At 57.0% G+C, this 15,931-nt stretch overlaps 10 protein-coding genes across 10 annotated transcripts; 3 read left to right on the forward strand and 7 right to left on the reverse strand.

The window, feature by feature from the left end:
• The first annotated feature begins 116 nt into the window (after nucleotides 1–116).
• On the forward strand, nucleotides 117–1,646 carry BDY17DRAFT_118918 (Intradiol ring-cleavage dioxygenase). The gene is made up of 4 exons (XM_033729287.1): nucleotides 117–577; nucleotides 641–879; nucleotides 946–1,139; nucleotides 1,198–1,646. Exons 1-4 carry the CDS (start codon nucleotides 321–323, stop codon nucleotides 1,432–1,434), a joined length of 927 nt encoding a protein of 308 aa, XP_033590544.1. The 5' UTR covers nucleotides 117–320; the 3' UTR covers nucleotides 1,435–1,646.
• Nucleotides 945–3,943, reverse strand: BDY17DRAFT_294721 (fungal-specific transcription factor domain-containing protein). Its single transcript, XM_033733187.1, has 5 exons — nucleotides 3,741–3,943; nucleotides 2,700–3,663; nucleotides 2,256–2,651; nucleotides 1,978–2,207; nucleotides 945–1,924 (listed from the first exon to the last, which is right to left on the reverse strand). Exons 1-5 carry the CDS (start codon nucleotides 3,880–3,882, stop codon nucleotides 1,431–1,433), a joined length of 2,226 nt encoding a protein of 741 aa, XP_033590545.1. The 5' UTR covers nucleotides 3,883–3,943; the 3' UTR covers nucleotides 945–1,430.
• A 26-nt stretch (nucleotides 3,944–3,969) lies between these two features.
• BDY17DRAFT_294722 (Alpha/beta hydrolase fold-1) lies at nucleotides 3,970–5,432 on the forward strand. Its single transcript, XM_033733188.1, has one exon. It carries the CDS (start codon nucleotides 4,291–4,293, stop codon nucleotides 5,035–5,037), a length of 747 nt encoding a protein of 248 aa, XP_033590546.1. The 5' UTR covers nucleotides 3,970–4,290; the 3' UTR covers nucleotides 5,038–5,432.
• BDY17DRAFT_249535 (ATP-NAD kinase-like domain-containing protein) lies at nucleotides 5,242–6,777 on the reverse strand (the record flags this gene model as incomplete). Its single annotated transcript, XM_033730985.1, has 2 exons — nucleotides 5,242–5,960; nucleotides 6,000–6,777. 2 exons carry the CDS (start codon nucleotides 6,775–6,777, stop codon nucleotides 5,242–5,244), a joined length of 1,497 nt encoding a protein of 498 aa, XP_033590547.1.
• Nucleotides 6,778–7,552: 775 nt separating this feature from the next.
• Nucleotides 7,553–8,210, reverse strand: BDY17DRAFT_309327 (uncharacterized protein; the record flags this gene model as incomplete). The annotated part of the gene is made up of 3 exons (XM_033735319.1): nucleotides 7,553–7,984; nucleotides 8,053–8,109; nucleotides 8,166–8,210. The coding sequence occupies 3 exons, from the start codon at nucleotides 8,208–8,210 to the stop codon at nucleotides 7,553–7,555; spliced, it is 534 nt and encodes a 177-aa protein (XP_033590548.1).
• A 413-nt stretch (nucleotides 8,211–8,623) lies between these two features.
• BDY17DRAFT_352592 (uncharacterized protein) lies at nucleotides 8,624–10,393 on the reverse strand (the record flags this gene model as incomplete). The annotated part of the gene is made up of 2 exons (XM_033738222.1): nucleotides 8,624–9,886; nucleotides 9,950–10,393. 2 exons carry the CDS (start codon nucleotides 10,391–10,393, stop codon nucleotides 8,624–8,626), a joined length of 1,707 nt encoding a protein of 568 aa, XP_033590549.1.
• A 723-nt stretch (nucleotides 10,394–11,116) lies between these two features.
• On the forward strand, nucleotides 11,117–12,583 carry BDY17DRAFT_322866 (uncharacterized protein; the record flags this gene model as incomplete). Its single annotated transcript, XM_033736893.1, has 3 exons — nucleotides 11,117–11,708; nucleotides 11,770–12,146; nucleotides 12,206–12,583. The coding sequence occupies 3 exons, from the start codon at nucleotides 11,117–11,119 to the stop codon at nucleotides 12,581–12,583; spliced, it is 1,347 nt and encodes a 448-aa protein (XP_033590550.1).
• A 57-nt stretch (nucleotides 12,584–12,640) lies between these two features.
• On the reverse strand, nucleotides 12,641–13,540 carry BDY17DRAFT_309330 (uncharacterized protein; the record flags this gene model as incomplete). Its single annotated transcript, XM_033735320.1, has 1 exon — nucleotides 12,641–13,540. One exon carries the CDS (start codon nucleotides 13,538–13,540, stop codon nucleotides 12,641–12,643), a length of 900 nt encoding a protein of 299 aa, XP_033590551.1.
• Nucleotides 13,541–13,608: 68 nt separating this feature from the next.
• BDY17DRAFT_322868 (transcription factor Pcc1-domain-containing protein) lies at nucleotides 13,609–14,068 on the reverse strand (the record flags this gene model as incomplete). Its single annotated transcript, XM_033736894.1, has 2 exons — nucleotides 13,609–13,972; nucleotides 14,028–14,068. The coding sequence occupies 2 exons, from the start codon at nucleotides 14,066–14,068 to the stop codon at nucleotides 13,609–13,611; spliced, it is 405 nt and encodes a 134-aa protein (XP_033590552.1).
• A 785-nt stretch (nucleotides 14,069–14,853) lies between these two features.
• On the reverse strand, nucleotides 14,854–15,907 carry BDY17DRAFT_322869 (Alpha/Beta hydrolase protein; the record flags this gene model as incomplete). Its single annotated transcript, XM_033736895.1, has 4 exons — nucleotides 14,854–14,963; nucleotides 15,027–15,520; nucleotides 15,574–15,604; nucleotides 15,667–15,907. 4 exons carry the CDS (start codon nucleotides 15,905–15,907, stop codon nucleotides 14,854–14,856), a joined length of 876 nt encoding a protein of 291 aa, XP_033590553.1.
• Nucleotides 15,908–15,931: the final 24 nt, after the last annotated feature.

Genomic DNA, 15,931 nt, shown 5'->3' on the forward strand with positions numbered 1-15,931 from the left:
GGCGGCGAAAGGCTGTGGAGCCAGCAGCTCAAATCCGGCATGTGGCAACAGCCCCGGACATCGGACATCCGCCTCCACCGTAGCGGAGTCGTTGATCCGATTGGCAGCGCGAGGTCGGGGTAGATGCAACCACGAATGCGCCTCCACAGGTCTGGACCGCAGGAAGAAGGTGTCATGAGGGAGGTGCAGTACCCGAGTCGGAAGCCGGGCATAGGTCGTCTTATAAACCCGCGTGCAGACCAACCTCACTCCCATCTTAGCAATTCTTCTCCAAAAAGGCAACATCCATCGCAACCAAGTCGATCCAGCCAGCCATCAAAATGCCCGAAACCAACGGCCACCGCTTTGACCCCGGCTTCACGCAGAGCGTCGTGGACGCCATGGGCCCCAACACGCCCGAACGCCTGCGCTTCATCATGAGCCGCCTGATCCCGCACATCCACGATTTCGCGCGCGAGGTGGAGCTGACGGTCGATGAGTGGATGGCGGGCGTAAAGCTGATCAACTGGGCGGGGCAAATGAGCGACGAGCGCCGGAATGAGGGCCAGCTGGTTTGCGATGTTATTGGATTGGAATCGTGCGTTGTTCTTGCTTAGCGGTGTGAGACGGGATGGGCTGCTAACGCGGATATGTCTTTTAGGCTTGTTGACGAGATTACTTACAAGAAGGCGTCGGAGGCCGCGGATGTGGCGACGCAGAGTGCTATCCTTGGCCCCTTCTTCCAAGAAGACAACAAGTTGAGCGAGAACGGCGCTTCCATCTACCTGACCGAGGCCAAGGGTGCCGAAGTCGTGTACATGTACGGCCGGGTGACGGATGCGCAGACCAAGGCGCCTCTCGCCAATGCAACCATCGATGTGTGGCAGGCGTCTACGAACGGTATGCTCTCGCTGTCCACGCTTGTTGGGAGAAAATGCTTGTAAACTGACGATGAGCTTTCGAAAGGTCTTTACCAGCAGCAGGACAAGGATCAGGCGCAGCACAATCTTCGCGGAAAGTTCAAGACGGACGCCGACGGCAACTACGCTTTCTACACCATTCGACCTACGCCTTATCCCGTTCCCTTTGACGGCCCAGCTGGCAAGCTTTTGAAGCTCATGGACCGCCATCCATACCGACCGGCGCACATTCATCTGATCGTAAGTCCGCTCACCGTGCCTCATGCCACTTCTCAGAGATATTGACGAGTTGTTACAGGTCCTGAAAGACGGCTACAAGCCCATCACGACGCAAATCTTCGACAAGGGTAGCGACTACCTGACGAACGACTCAGTCTTCGCCGTCAAGGACTCGCTGGTCGTCGAGTTCGTGCCGCGGAAAGATGACGCCAAAGCGAAGCTTGAGTTGCGCTACGACATTCACATGGGTGGCGCTGCTTCGTCGAAGGGAGGAGAGACGGCGTCGGCCCCGGCTTTGATCAACGGTAACCATTAGGAAGCAATGAAAGGCATGTTTTCGCCGTAGTCCCATGTTTGCGAGCCCTCGAGCCAGTCCAGATTCATTAAGTGCTGTCCGAACCAGGCGTCGTTGAGGCTGTTGAAGTCGAATGGATCGCTTGCTTCGGAGAGTAGGGAAATGTGGTGTTCCAACGGAGGGACGTCCGTTGGCTGCTCTGTAACGTTGTTGGTGGCCTGATGCATCAGAGACGGTGCAGCGGGATCCATCATGCCTCTCGCGCCGTCATTGCCATCTAAAATTGGACGAACATCACCGTTATTTGTCGGCGCCTTGTGCTTCTCGATCTGCTCCCGCAAAGCCCCCAACACCAGAATGGCCTGAGATGCAGACTGGATTTGGCTATCATAGTGGTCGAGGATGGCGATGCAGCGTTTCCAGCACTCTTCGAATTCACTCTCGTCAACGCCAGAGTCCGCGAGCCCACATTTCAGCGAGGCGAGCAGAACGATTGCCGCCGAGAAAGTGACTGCGTGGGTTGTGTGAGTACCACCGTAGTTCAGAGATGGTGCTGCAACTTACAGTATACTGCGTGCCAACCGGAGCTTCGGTAGAGTGTTCCAATATTAGTGTACACCACATTGATCAATCGAAAGGCAGTCCGCAGGCACAGGTTACAGCACGCTCGCACCACATCGCTGTGTAGAGTAGGTTGCTCGGCATTGCCATCTCTCTGCTCGCTCGAAGGCGCGGGGTATTTGGACACCGACAGTAGGAGGGGCCGGAGGAGAAGCAATCGAGTGAGTAGGAAACTGCAGCACATTAGAGCACGCTGGATTGGAGTGTCTCAATGGGCTTACCGGCACTGTAAGACCCGGCGCTGCAATTGAACATGGCCATCCACAACCGACGGGCCTGGAGAAGTGTCCTCGCTGAATTGTAGATACAAGGGTATGCGGGTAGAGAACTGATCCAGTCGATTGTTAAGGTCGAGTATGGACATCAAAAGGCCGTGATTGCGGTTGTGTGTCTCTGAAGTCATCGGAGTGTCGTTCTCGAGCAGTAGGCGAAGCACTTCTTGGAGCAATTCGAAGAGCTGGCAAGAGGACACGAACATTCCGAGTTGTGACGGTTCGTCCGCTGGCTGGTGACCCTCTCCTTGATCTTGGAGATATTCGTCGTCGACCACTGCCGGAAGTGGCACGCGCGAGTTATTGCTTACCATTGGAGGGCGGCCAAACGTCATAGCAAGCAGGCTGCGTCAGTCAGTACAGCAAATGTGCCGTGATGACAAAGGGACCAACCGATCTAGAGAGACACAAACATGCCAAATCCGACGCCGCATCTCCCGTACAAGCTGAGACTCAGCTCTCGCTCCCGCCTGCTCTCGATGCAGACCTATGCTTTGAGCGAGTCTTATTGCAAGGCCAACTACATTCCAACAACGATTGGCATGCTGGGTAGATTGAAGATAAACACCAGATAGCAACAGCAGTTGCACCATCGACTCGGAAGTGGAATCCAACACACTCATTCGATCAGCCTTGCGCGACTTCTGATAAAAGTCATCCGCCACTGCATTCCGTTGCTGTGGAGGAACCAGCTCACTGAATTTGCTCCCAAGGGCGCAGACCAGATTCAATGTCGCATTGAAAATCGGGTCGTCCATCGGAGAGTTGACAGAGTCGTGAAAGCAGAGTTCAAAGTCTTTCATGAAGGTTGGCCGGTGTAGGATCGGAAACGTAGGATGGATGAACTCCCAGTAGCAACGTACAAAGTCGTTGGCATGTCTGCGAGCAGGCAGGACTGGCACGCTGTCCAGCTCTGCGTACATATCATCCACGCGGGCGCCATCATCACCGTTCCCCTGCGACAGGCTGGGCCGTTGCGAAGGCGTACAGGGCTGTGAGCGGCTGCCATTGTGAATGACGTGGCGGAGAAAGGCCACGGTGGACGAGGGTCCGTACAGAGCAGCGTCACGGCTCCCGGCCAAGGTGGCCAAGCCATCGCTTTGCGCCTCCGACCAGGGCGGGGTGGCGGTGTTTGTTGGCGCGGAGTGTACGACGGTAGAGTCACGCAGAGATGGAGCCTGTTCGCCTGGCGTCTGGGGTACATCATCATTGCTCCGAGGTCCTCGCGGATCCACAGCCGTGGAATTCAACCTTCGCCGGCGAAACGCAACGAAATAGCAATGCTGCGCGTCGCCACGCTTCTCGCAAGCAACGCATATCGGCCGTCGCCCATCGCAGCGAGTCTTCCTCTCCCGACCTAGCCAATCGCAGTCAGCGAAAGCAACATCCGAGGCCACTACTACAGCCTTTGCAATGCTGTGCGCAACAACTCACACAGCTCACAAGCATGCGAGATCTTCTGGCGCTTCCGCGCCGACTCTCCTCCGGTCGGATTTCGGAGGGGAGCGACAGCGACAGCAGGCAGCTCGGGGGGCGGGTGCCTCTCCGTGGCCGTGGCGGAAGTCGGTATACTCATGATTTCTCCATCGACTGCTTTGCCGACGGAAGTAGACCCGATACGTGCCCCGATCTCGTAATGCAAACGAGATTGCAGTACTGTACACGGGCCGGTACCCATGAAGTGCAGTCGGAGCTCGCGTGGGGTCCAGCCGGAAGCTCCTTCCCCGCGTCGGATTTCCGGATGTCGCGTCTCCCCCACTACACTTCTACGCCATCCGTCATGGCAAAGCACACTTCACCTCCGCCGGAAGGAGAGATGGAGCTAGAGGAACTCTGGAGAAACGAATGGGCGGGGAAAGGCGCTCGCGCCGCTCTTCTCTCAGACATATATGTAGGGACCTGCAGACCACCTTGATTCCATTCAATCCAGCTGCTCCCTCCGCAAGGCTACCGAGAACATTCCAACCCACTTCCGTCTCTCACAATGGCCCCGAACACCAACACAACCGTAATCTTCGTCCCAGGCGCCTGGCACGGCCCCGAATTCTTCTCCGAAGTACGCCAGCACCTCGAGGCGCAGGGCTACGCAACAGACGCCGTCTCGCTCAAATCCGTCGGGCCCGCAGAGCACCTCAAAGACTTCGGGCCGGACGTCAAGCTAATCCAGGAGCACATTGGGCGCGCGGCGGACGCGGGGCAGGAGGTGGTGCTCGTGTGCCATTCGTATGGCGCGATGCCGGCGACGGAGTGCGTGCAGGGCTATGAGGTGGAGACGCGCGCAAAGGCCGGGAAGAAGGGCGGGGTGCGGCATGTGTGCTATTTGGCGGCGTTTATTATCGCCGAGGGGAATTCGCTGATTAGTGCTTTCGGGGGGGATTTGCCTTGGTTCAACATCAGTGAGGACAAGCAGGAGGTAAATCCGGATGGGCCTGGTTTCGTCTTCTACAACGACGTGTCGGACGAGAAGGCGCAGGCGGCAATCAAGGAGTTGAAGCCGCACAGCTATCAGACGCTGCATAGCCCGCTGACTTACGCTGCGTGGAAGCACGTGCCGGCTTCTTACATTTACACCACGAACGACAATGCGATTCCCCTGCATATCCAGAAGATGATGGTGGAGGAGGTGGGCAAGGGTTACGACATCCGGACCGAGACCTTGGACGCGTCGCATAGCCCATTCTTGAGCGTGCCGAAGGAGACGGCCGCGGCGATTGCAAAGGTGTCGGCATAGCGAGGGAATGGTTGGCAGTAGGTGTAGCAACAGCAGAGATCTCCAATAGCGCAAGCTGCAATCGCGGGCATGGCCTCATCCCAGAGAGATAGCAGTTTCTCCACCAGGTTTCCGGTATGCTGCAGAGTTTGTGAGCCGTTTTGCAATAGCGGCGAGAGTAGTCCAGTCATCCAGTGTTCGTAGAAAGTCTATGCAGACCCAAGATCATCCGCCCAACTCCAAACTCCAAGCCCCCTTCCTCACATCCTGCACCCTTGCCCCAACCTCCGAATGCGCACTCCCCGACCCCCCATACCCACTATCCAACCCACTCACATCATCCAGCTCCTCGTCAAAATCAATATCAAAGTCTGGCTCGGCCCTCTTCGTGCTGTGCTGACCATCCTCCAAAAACTCCCCGCCCTCCCCTCCCTCCCACTGCTTCTGCTCCGCGGCGCGCGTGTTCCAGCGCAGGGTGCGGGAGATGCTATCGAACCACTCCATCGGCTGGCCCATGACGGTCGGAAAGGGGTACTGCGAAGCGCGGACGACCACTTCGTCGCCGCGGCCGAGTTGGACGCGGCCTTTGCCGTCGAAGGAGACGAAGGCGCCGCCGCGGCCGTTGGAGGGGATGGCGACTTTGAGCGCCATGTCATCGTTGAGCAGCATGGGGCGGAAGGATAATGTGTGCGGGCAGATTGGAGTGAGGAGGATGGCGGGGATGTCGGGATGGACTAGTGAGCCGCCGGCGGAGAGGGAGTATGCCGTGGAGCCTGTTGGGGTCGAGAGGATGATGCCGTCCGCGGAGATGCGGGTGAGGAGACTGTCGTTTGCGTAGAGGTCGAGAGAGGAGATGTAGGAGCTCGGGCCGCGGTCAATCACAAGCTCATTCAAGATTTCGTGCGTTTCTCCTTCGATTTTTGAATGGGTGCCGAAACTCTGAGCTTCTTGAGCGGGAAGGGTTGAGTTGGTGGTGCTCACACCGGCCGTGGATGGGTGAGAAGTGTATGATGCCGCGGATCGATAGACGGTACACGTGAAGCGCATGCGCATGTTAACGCGCATGCCCGCATCGCCCATGATGTGGTTGAGCTGGGGTTTGTAGCTTTGATAATCGAAGTTCGTGAGGAAACCCAGCGAGCCAAGCGAGAAGGCCAAAACGGGAGGGACGATGCGTTGGAAGAGCCAAGAAGTGTACAAGACGGTGCCATCTCCTCCAAGCGTAATGACCAAATCGAAGAGCTCCGGTCGTTCCAGGCACAGATCGGGTGTCCAGTAACTGAGCATCGCCTCAAACCCCGGGTCCTGCTGCAATAAGCCCTCGACATCAAAACGCCTGCTTCTTTTCAACTTCGCGTCCACCCAGACATTGACGCCAGTGTCTTTGCCATTCCTTGGCGTCGCCAACAGCCATTGCGCCAACTCTCTTGTCAACGTGACCAGCTCATTGTCCCTCGCCTTGGTGACGATCATGATGTTCTTGACCGCTCGCTTCAAAGGTCTCCGCTGGAGTTGCCGACTAACTTCACGCACACTGGCAGCGGTCTGCATCAACCTGCTGTGACTGAGTTGCACATCCTGCCTGATTTCGTCGAGCACTTTTTCTATATCTATCGCATCTCCAAATCTCTTATGAAAGTAGCACGGGCTCGTGAGGGCCGCGAGGCGTGCCATGGACGGGGTTGATGAAAATAGGTCAAAACGACTGATGGCAGCGCTAATCTCCTCTTTCTCCTTGGGTGTGCGCGATCGTGAGCCCATCTTCTCCTCCAATTCCAGTTCGTTTACGGCCTGCGCAACGAAGATGTGAGGAGCGGGCATGGGCAGGGCGGGAGCGCCGGTGGAGAAGCGGCGGGGAGTGGCATCGAGGGTGGGGAAGCCTCCGGGGCGGTCGAAGGAGTCGCGACGGAGAGGGGTGCGGGAGATGGTCTCGGCCATGGCTGATCGGCCTTTGAGTTGGGGAGTGACGGGGTGAGAGGCGGCTTGTTTTCCCTCCATTTTGAGTCGTATGGGGTGTGAGGATGGAGAAGAACGACCGTTGCGATTCCGGGACAGGTTCGACAGCGCTCACGGAGGCAGATGGGCCTGGTTACCGTCGGATTTGCCGGTGTCGCATGTAGGTAACGGCGGGCAGGTGGATGGACCTAGGGCTGAAGACGACGTGGGAGATTAGCGAGGCCATTTCGACGACATTTCACGGTAGCAGGTAATGGTGGTGGGGTGTGGGAAGGGGTGTGGGAAGGATGAAGTCGAATGCTGATGACATTCCATCATTTGCGACTCTCGCTGCCGTGACGTCGGGCCGAGAGCGGAACAAAGCACGGCATTGCTGACTGTCCGGAGCCAAGCAACATAAACGTGCTCACTGATATGTTGGACTACATCCACTCCTATAACATCCACGATTCAATGTCACACTGCAGAGTCCACTAACCGACACGCACGAAGAAACAATCGCATTAATTCTAGCTGCCGAATCCCCTGAATCCCTTTGGGTATCTCATTCTCAAACTCTCACACAAGCCGCTTCCCACACTCACTTAGCCGCCTCCTGCTGCTTCTGAATATCAGCTTCAGCACCTCTCTGCAGCGTCTTGCCAGTATCATGCTGCTCCTCCCGACGCGCCTGCTCAGCCCGATCGCCCGTCAGACCAGCAACAGCCCCCCCAACAGTCCCAGCAACACGATCACCAATCCCCTTGCCCAAATCGCTCAATTGGCCCTGCGCCTCCTGCGCCTTGCCCTCTGCATTCTGCTTCTCGCCCGCTTGCTTGAGGTTCTCGTTGCCCACCAGGCCGCCCACGGCTTCCTTGGCCGAGCCAATGGTTTGGTTCCACGAGCCTTGCTCGCGCTGGGGATCGTTCTTCGCTACGCCTGAGGCGGAGACGGAGACGCCGCCTACGCTGGCGCCGGCTTCGCTGACTTCTTTCTTTGCTTGGCCTTCGGCTCGCTTGTCTTCGCCTTGCTTCTGTGATGGGTAGAGGGGTTAGCTGCGTTTGCGTAGTGGGTGGGCACCTGTTGGGGCGAGAGTGGTACCTTGTCAGCTGCGTTGCCGGTGACGGAGCCAACGGCGCTCTGAATCATGCCAGAGGCCTGGGAGATGCGTCAGTGAGCGAGCTCCAGTATGAGATGCCACCTGTGCCACTTACCGAGTCAAGGTACGACTGAAGGGTGGAAGTTTCCTTGTCCGACATGTTGAACTGTAGAAGTGGTGGAAGTGTTTGAAGTGGTGAGTGGTGTGAGTCTGTGGAAGTGGAAGGGTTTGTGGCGATTGAGAAGAGAAATATGGAAGACAAGTTGCCAGGCCAGCACACGAGATTCTTGAGCTTCATATGAAACGCGCATGCCTCTTACGTCATGTCACACGTTCCCTCACGCCGTCGCAAGCCAACGGCGACGGCATCGCTACTTTCGTGCACGTGCCGAAGGACTATCACAACAGTCGTGCGGAAAGCAGATTCCAGAAGAATCTTGATATGAACAGACCAAGAGACACCCAAGTACATGCACGGCACGGCCTTTTCCGATCGTCAGGTCCGGCTTCCGCATCCGGCGAGAATAACACCAGGCTGCATGGTAAAGCTCATGCTCGCCGATCGACAGATAACTACAACGTCTTCTCTTTCCCGCCCAACCCCTTCTGCATCGCCATCCACTCCCCAACAATACCCCGATAGTCCTGCGCGGAATACGCGCCCCAAAACACCTCTCCAATCCACCCCCACCCCTTCCTCCAACTCCTCAGCCCCAGATCCCTCAGCAAGAGGTCGTAATACGGCAGGCCGTCGAGCAAGAGGTCCGCCTGCTTGCCCTGCATGCCCAGCGCGGCGCGGAATTTGCCAAACCGTGTCCAAAGCGATATCTCGCGCCTTGCATCGCTCTCCGTTGGAGTGGGGATCGCGAGGCGGTCGTGCAGGTATGCGTAGGCCCAGAGAGACGTCACTTCGCATTTGATGACGGTCTGGAAGCTGGCGACGGCGTTGAGGAAGACTAGGTTGCGCCCTTTGGCGCTGTTGTTGATTTGTGATGGTGGGGCGAGAAAGCGCCATAAGCGCCAGGGAGTCAATGACGGGGTGCGTTCCGGTTTGGATGGAGCGTGGAGCATTAGAGGGAACTGAGAGACGATTTGCCGGTCTGATTTGGCGTCGAGGTCGGGGTAGATGTTGTCTTGGTGCTCTGATAGGTCAATTGGACAGCCTCGACTGAGGTTTTTGGATGCCGGCTCCAAGGGAATGCCTGTGCTGTGATTGTAGCCCGTTGCAAGGATGATGGCGTCGGTGTTCAGAACATCGCCGCTGTCCATGTGAATCCGACTGCCATCAATGTAGTCAATCTTTCCCGTGGCCACTGATACTTTGTTCTCGTTCAACAGATCGTAAAAGTTGGTGTCATAGTTGAGGGCGCTGACCTGCGTGCCGTAGAACATTGGCGTATCGCGAGGTAGCAGAACCTGGGCCTTTTGGTTGTCCATGATGCCCGATTCCTGAAGAGCCTGGCCGCCGGTGGTCTCCCAGTAGCCTTTGACGAGGCGATTCCCAAGCGAGGTGCCATGGAGGAAGCGTCTGATCCAGCCAAAGCCATCACCGACGCTCCAAGGGGCCGGTCCAAGCCACGTGATGGGACGAAACATGAGTACCGCTTCGACAAAGATTGTCCACGAGCCCAGCTTGGAAGACGGCTTTGCCATGGGCACCGCACCGCGACTTGGTAGTATCCAGTCGACGTGTTTGCCCGCGCTCGCGAAAATGTACACCGCGTCGTGAGCAGATTTCGCGCCTCCGATGACGACGACGTTCTTGACGTTCTCGTCGTCAACGATGCCGGGAGCGGCACGTCCGAGGTCAAAGGTGTGCACAACCGGTCCCTTGAACTATGACGACAAGCCCTTGAGCGGTGGCTTGTATGGCGAAGAGTAGGAGCCCGTAGCCATGACCAGTTTCTTGCACCTGATTGTGCTCATGCTCTCGCCATCTCCTGGATTCGAGCTCTCACAGTCCAGTGTCCAGCCCGCATCGCCATTCTCGGCGCCATCTTCCCGAGCGCGTATGATCTCGGTGCAAAGGCGGATGTGTCTGTTAAGGTCAAAGTGCTTTGCAAAGTTCTCCAAGTAAGCATGCATCTGATTCCCAGAGATGTGGGCACGACGTTTCACGCCAACATCCGCCGCTAGGACAGGATAGTCGGAGAACTCGAAGTAGCCTTGCACACTGTTGGTGCGAAGGCCGGGGTAGAGTTGCTCTTTCGACCAGACTCCGCCAATGGTTGACTTGGGATCGACGACTAGGAGGGATAAGTCGGGGTCGATGGTCAAGAAGGTGTGGGCGGCGCTGAGGCCGCACACTCCTGCCCCTACCACAACCACATCGTACTGCTCCATGGTCAGTTCGCGATGAGATTGAGGCACAAAGGGATTCCTGACCTGGGGCTGAAAGGCAGCGGACTTATAGAATCGGCAGCATTCCTCAGCCCTAGATCATCTAAACTCGTCGGGGAATGTACCGCATTACATAATCGTCATGGTGTTCGCGCAACGAGGCCAGGACGGCACGTAGATGAGACATTGATCTGCTGGTGTCATCGTGACTACAAAGGTCGAGAAGACATATTCGCGCCTGGACAACGACGCCCAGCTTCCAACCTTTGAGCCCATCAGCCACGGAGCACGTTATGCGATTCCACAAAGACGAGAATGTAAGGTAGTACAGGAGGGATTGGGTTTCCTGAGGTACCTGAACGTTCATGGGGGTGCGGGATGAGCATGCTCGGACTCTGGCCTTCCCGTTTCGTCCAACTTCCGCATTCGGCGAGGATGGAGGTTCGACGTCATCGCCGAAAAGCTTACCTTACCCTTTGCCGGCAATCACTTTTGACAACATGAAACGGGGCAGGAGCACGGGGAAGGCAAATTGGCCGTCCCAAGCATCCACGCGTCGGCGTGAGATCAACAGAACTTTCTCCTTTCGATTACCAACCACCGTCTTCAATTCATCCGTCAAGTCGAACTCACGCATCTGTCTCATATAAATTCAATCTTCATACACTTCTTTTCTTTCCTTTCAACACGCAGCTTCATATCTCTCCCATCCCAACACCCTCCACCATGGCCCCAAGCGCACGCTATGAGTCCGACAACCTCGACCCCGCCCCGCTGGGCAAACCCCTCGCCTTCCCCTTCAGCGGCCGCACAGCCTCCAACCGCTTCATGAAAGCCGCCATGACAGAGCGCATCTCCTCCTGGGACCCCAAAACACCCGAGGTGCGCGGCGTGCCGTCCAAAGAGCTGATCAACGTGTACAAACGCTGGGGCGAGGGCGGGTACGGCGTGGTGCTAACGGGCAATATTCTCATCGACTACATCAACCTGGAGGCGCGGGGAAATCCGATTATCCCGGCTGATGCGCCGTTCGAGGGCGAGAGGTTTGAAGCGTTTCAAGAGATGGCGGCGCAGGGGACGAAGGAGGGGAGTCTGCTTGTTGGGCAGGTTAGTCATCCTGGGCGCCAGGTGCAGGATAAGTTGCAGCCGCATCCTGTCTCGGCGTCGGCGGTGCAGTTGGAGGGGAACACGATGGGCATGACGTTTGCTAAGCCGCGCGCTGCCACGGAGGAGGACATTAAAGGTTTTATTGAAGGCTGGGCGCACGCCGCGGAGTACTTGGAGCGAGCGGGATACGACGGAATCCAGCTGCACGGTGGTATGTCTCCCCCTCTGTCCTCCTTCATCACATCGCACACCAGACTAACCTCTCCACGCAGCCCACGGCTACCTCCTCGCCCAATTCATCTCCCAAACCACCAACCACCGCACAGACGCCTACGGCGGCAGTCTCGAGAACCGCGCGCGCCTCATCACCGACATCGCCAAGGCCGTGCGCGCCCGCACGAAGCCCTCCTTCATCCTCGGCATCAAGCTCAACAGCGTCGAGTTCCAAGAAAAAGGGCTGCAGCCCGACGAAGCCAAAGAACTCTGCAAGCTCCTCGAAGGCGCGACGTTTGATTTCGTCGAGCTGAGCGGCGGCACGTATCAGCAATTGGCGTTCCAGCATCAGCGCGAGAGCACGCGCAAGCGCGAGGGCTTCTTCCTCGAGTGGGCGGAATTGATCGCGCCGGCGCTGAAGAAGACGAAAGTCTACGTGAGTCTCTTCACCCCATCTTCCTCCCAGACGACTGTTTACTAACTGTGAATGTAAAGGTCACCGGCGGCTTCAAAACCGTTGGCGCAATGGTCTCCGCCCTCGACGCCGTGGACGGCGTCGGCCTCGGACGCCCCGCGTGCCAAGAGCCGCGCCTCCCGCACGACATCCTCAGCGGCAAAATCAAAGGCGCCATCAAAATGGGCTTCGACGAGGACGACTTTGGCTCGACGGTGGTGGCGGCGGGGACGCACATTGGGGAAATCGGCAAGGACCAGGAGCCGCTGGATCTCAGCCGGGAGGAGAATCTGCAGGGGTATATGAAGGATTTCGCGGCGTTTCGGGAGAAGATGGCGCAGGATACGGAGATGAGGGAGCAGGCTTATGTGGATGTGAAGAGTGTGCCGTTGGCGCCTTATGGGAGCGTTGGGGTGTAGAAGGAGATGGGGAGGCTTAGAATTTAGAGGTAGATTTCATGAGTGATATGTCGTTGGTCATGATGGACGAAATACATCCGCCTCCTTCACATCCATCACCAGCATGTGTCCCGGAGCATGGCCCATCACGATGCCGGGAATTCTCGCCTTCATCACCGCTTCCTGCGGCGTCACACCGCAGCCCCAGAAAACAGGCACGATCCCATCCGTCTTGTGCTCCTCTACACTGCGGACAACCACGGAGTCGTCGGCGATAACAGGCGGGTCGCCCCAGTCCGGTCTATCTATGTTGGTAATGCCCAGCGTCTCCAAACTGTCCCAGCCCCAGGCAATCGGCTCGCCGTGAGTGGCAATAAATCTTCTAGTGACGTCGCGCACCAGTGAAACTTCACTTTCATGGTAGTAACGCATGGAGACGACATACTTGGACCCCGTGAAGGCACCCGCAGGACAGAGAGGAATTTTCGTCCGATACATGGGAACAGTGCAGTCTCTGGCGATGTGCGCCGGGGGAAGGCCAGCTTTAGTCAAAGCATCTTCAAAGCTGAAGGAGCAGCCGATGAGGAACGCTACGTGATCCTTAGGGTCCCAGTGCTTTTCGAGACTGTCGATATGGTCTGCGACCAGCACGCCGTCTTTGTACACGTTGTATCGTGGAAGATCGTGACGGATATCCAGGCCAAAAGCGATTTGACTGTCCGCAATGCCAGGCATACGAGACTGGAAGTTTGTAAAATCGCCGGGTGCTTTGGAGATGGCGAGTAATGGGCATGGCACGGTGTTGCGAGCGCACAGAATCTCAAAGTCGGGGGCGAACTCCGCGGGTAGGACGATGAGGTTGGCTTGAAGATAACCAGGCGCGACTCCAGATGTCGGTGCATCCCAGAGATTGGCGCGGCAGAGCTTTCGTACCTCCCGGACGGTCGTCGGCAGAGTAGCTGTGCGTCCCTGGGCCATGATTGTTCAGGGCAGAGAAGGTCCGATTGCGAATCAAGCTGCCAGAGCTCGATTTCCAGGAGTGGTGTTCAGCTGCGAACACCGACAGCAGTGCCCGTCAGGCCTTGCTCGACGCCTTGCACGCCTTCCAAGCCCTCGATGCCTTTTTCATGCAGGACGTCGACGTCAAGTTCTTCCATGACCTGCACGACGACGCTCAGAGACTCGAAGAAGCCGTTCACTGCCACGCGAAGCATGCGGGGAGTGGTGGCTTTATAATGGACTTGCAGGACAGCGTTGGAGTCTGGCTGCGCTATATCACCAGAAAGGCCGTTGGTCGCTGAGACGAGATCAAAATCCCGCTTGACGAGTGCGGACAGCTCCTGATCGACAGCCAGGCTGCGGAGAGCGGCTGTCGCTAGCCTCTGGGATGGAAATGGAATTTCGATTGTTCTGTTCGGGAGGGTGTCAGACAGAAGCAATCACAGGTTGCTTTGTGATCGCTTACAAGGAATGAGGAAATGCCTCATCAATGGGGAGGGATGACATGACGCGAGAGTGGCGATGAGATGGATGTGACGGTGATCGGGAAAAGCAATCTCGATGCAAGGATGCTGGGGAGGAAAAAGGATGCAGGCTGCACGTGGATTGGGGGCTTGGTTGGCTGCGGCCCCACACGATGCAGTGACGCACGGGCGTTGCGGGGTGCGTCTTTCACATGCCACGGACATCAAACAATGAATGATGGCATCGGAAGCATTGGGTGGTGCAGGGGAACACGGTAAGGTATTCAGAGGTATACATGACACTCCCTCGCAGCCTTCCTTCATTTCTCTCTCTTTAACCACTCATCTACCATCCACATAACAAAACATCTACTATCACCTCTCAGCCTCCCCGAGTACTCTCGAAAATGTCTCAAACCTCTCCATCCGAGTTCCTAACCTTCTACCGCACCATCCGCGCCACATCCACCTTCACCCAAGCATCCTCAAAATCTCTCCTCAGACCCAATCCCGCTCGCTCCTTCACATCCTCTGTTCCCAAGCCGAGCGGGAGCACCAAGGGCACGCTGAAAGCACCTACCATGCAGCAACCTATCAAGAAAAGGTGTGTTGTGGAATCTCGAGTTTGATGCTTCAGAAGCTGACTCACCCCCCTTGCAGCTGAGTAGATGAGTATAGAAGGGGCGGAGTTGGATGGACGGCGTCAATGCTGAGGCGTCATCTGATGAGTTTATTACCAGGCATGGGGCCAAGGTCAGGCGAACAGCGTAGTCAGCCTTGCATTCATGTAGTCCCCTGCGAACCATTACATCCAAGCCAGAACCAACCCTACACATTCAACGACTTGTTGGAGAACCACCGATTGAACCACGCCACAGCCTGCGCCTCCGCCCGCTTCCCACGCTCCGCCTCCTCCTTGTCATCTTCGTCTGCTCGCACTATGATTCCTCAAAGTTAGCCTCATTCCCCTCAAACCAACAGGCAAGATCATCACCACTTACCCGCAAACCCATGATGAGCACCATGGTACATGACAAACTCATGCTCAACCCCCTTCCCCTTCGACTCCTCCGTCTTCTTCTTCAAAATCTCCTCCGTCTGCTTCGCCTGCGCGGGGCTCATCATCTGATCATGCTCCGACGCCGCAACAGCATACGGCAGCACCACCTTCTCAATATCCCCCGGGTACGTGAGATTAGACGGGTGCGCCACAAAGCCGCAAACAGTGACCTGCTTCCCCTCGTCCGTCTTGTTCTCTGCCCCGTTCCAACAAAGCCTCGTCACGAACGGCCCGCCCCAGCAGAAACCGGCTGTGGCGATGGACAGGTCTTTGGCCTCGTTGCTTTTGAGCGCTTTGAGGAAGCCGAAGACTCGGGGCTCCGAGACGGCGGCGCGGTTGGCGATGAGGAAGGGCGCGAGGTAGCGGATGCAGTAGGCCAGATGCCCGATTTTGTAGAGCTGGTTCCAGAAGCCGGTGGCGGAGAGGGCTTTGAATCTGTGCCGCTGGATATTAGCATATGCAGAAGATTGGGGGCGAGATATGCATACGATATCATCACGTCCATCGGCGGAGCCCATCCTGTTTTCCAGTCTCATCAGCACACGCTCCACTCCGTTGCAAGCTGGATCATCATTTCATACCGCCTTGGAACTCGGGAAGATACACTTTCACATTCCCTTCTTTGGCATAGCAGTCGGCGAGGATGCGATTGTTGGGCAACTCCCACCCAAACGCATCGGGGATGATGACCACCACGCCCTTCGGTTGACCGCCAGGAGCTTCAGCGACATAGCAATCCAATCCGTGCACCTTCTCGACTGTGCCCGTGGGCGTGCCCGTGTGCAGGGAGCCAGTGGCGCAGCATTGTCCAAGAGGGGGCATTATGTCTGTGGTGGGGGTGGGGTC

This window comes from Neohortaea acidophila, assembly GCF_010093505.1.
Source record: "Neohortaea acidophila strain CBS 113389 unplaced genomic scaffold BDY17scaffold_4, whole genome shotgun sequence".
In the NCBI taxonomy this organism is placed as follows: Eukaryota; Fungi; Ascomycota; class Dothideomycetes; order Mycosphaerellales; family Teratosphaeriaceae; genus Neohortaea; species Neohortaea acidophila.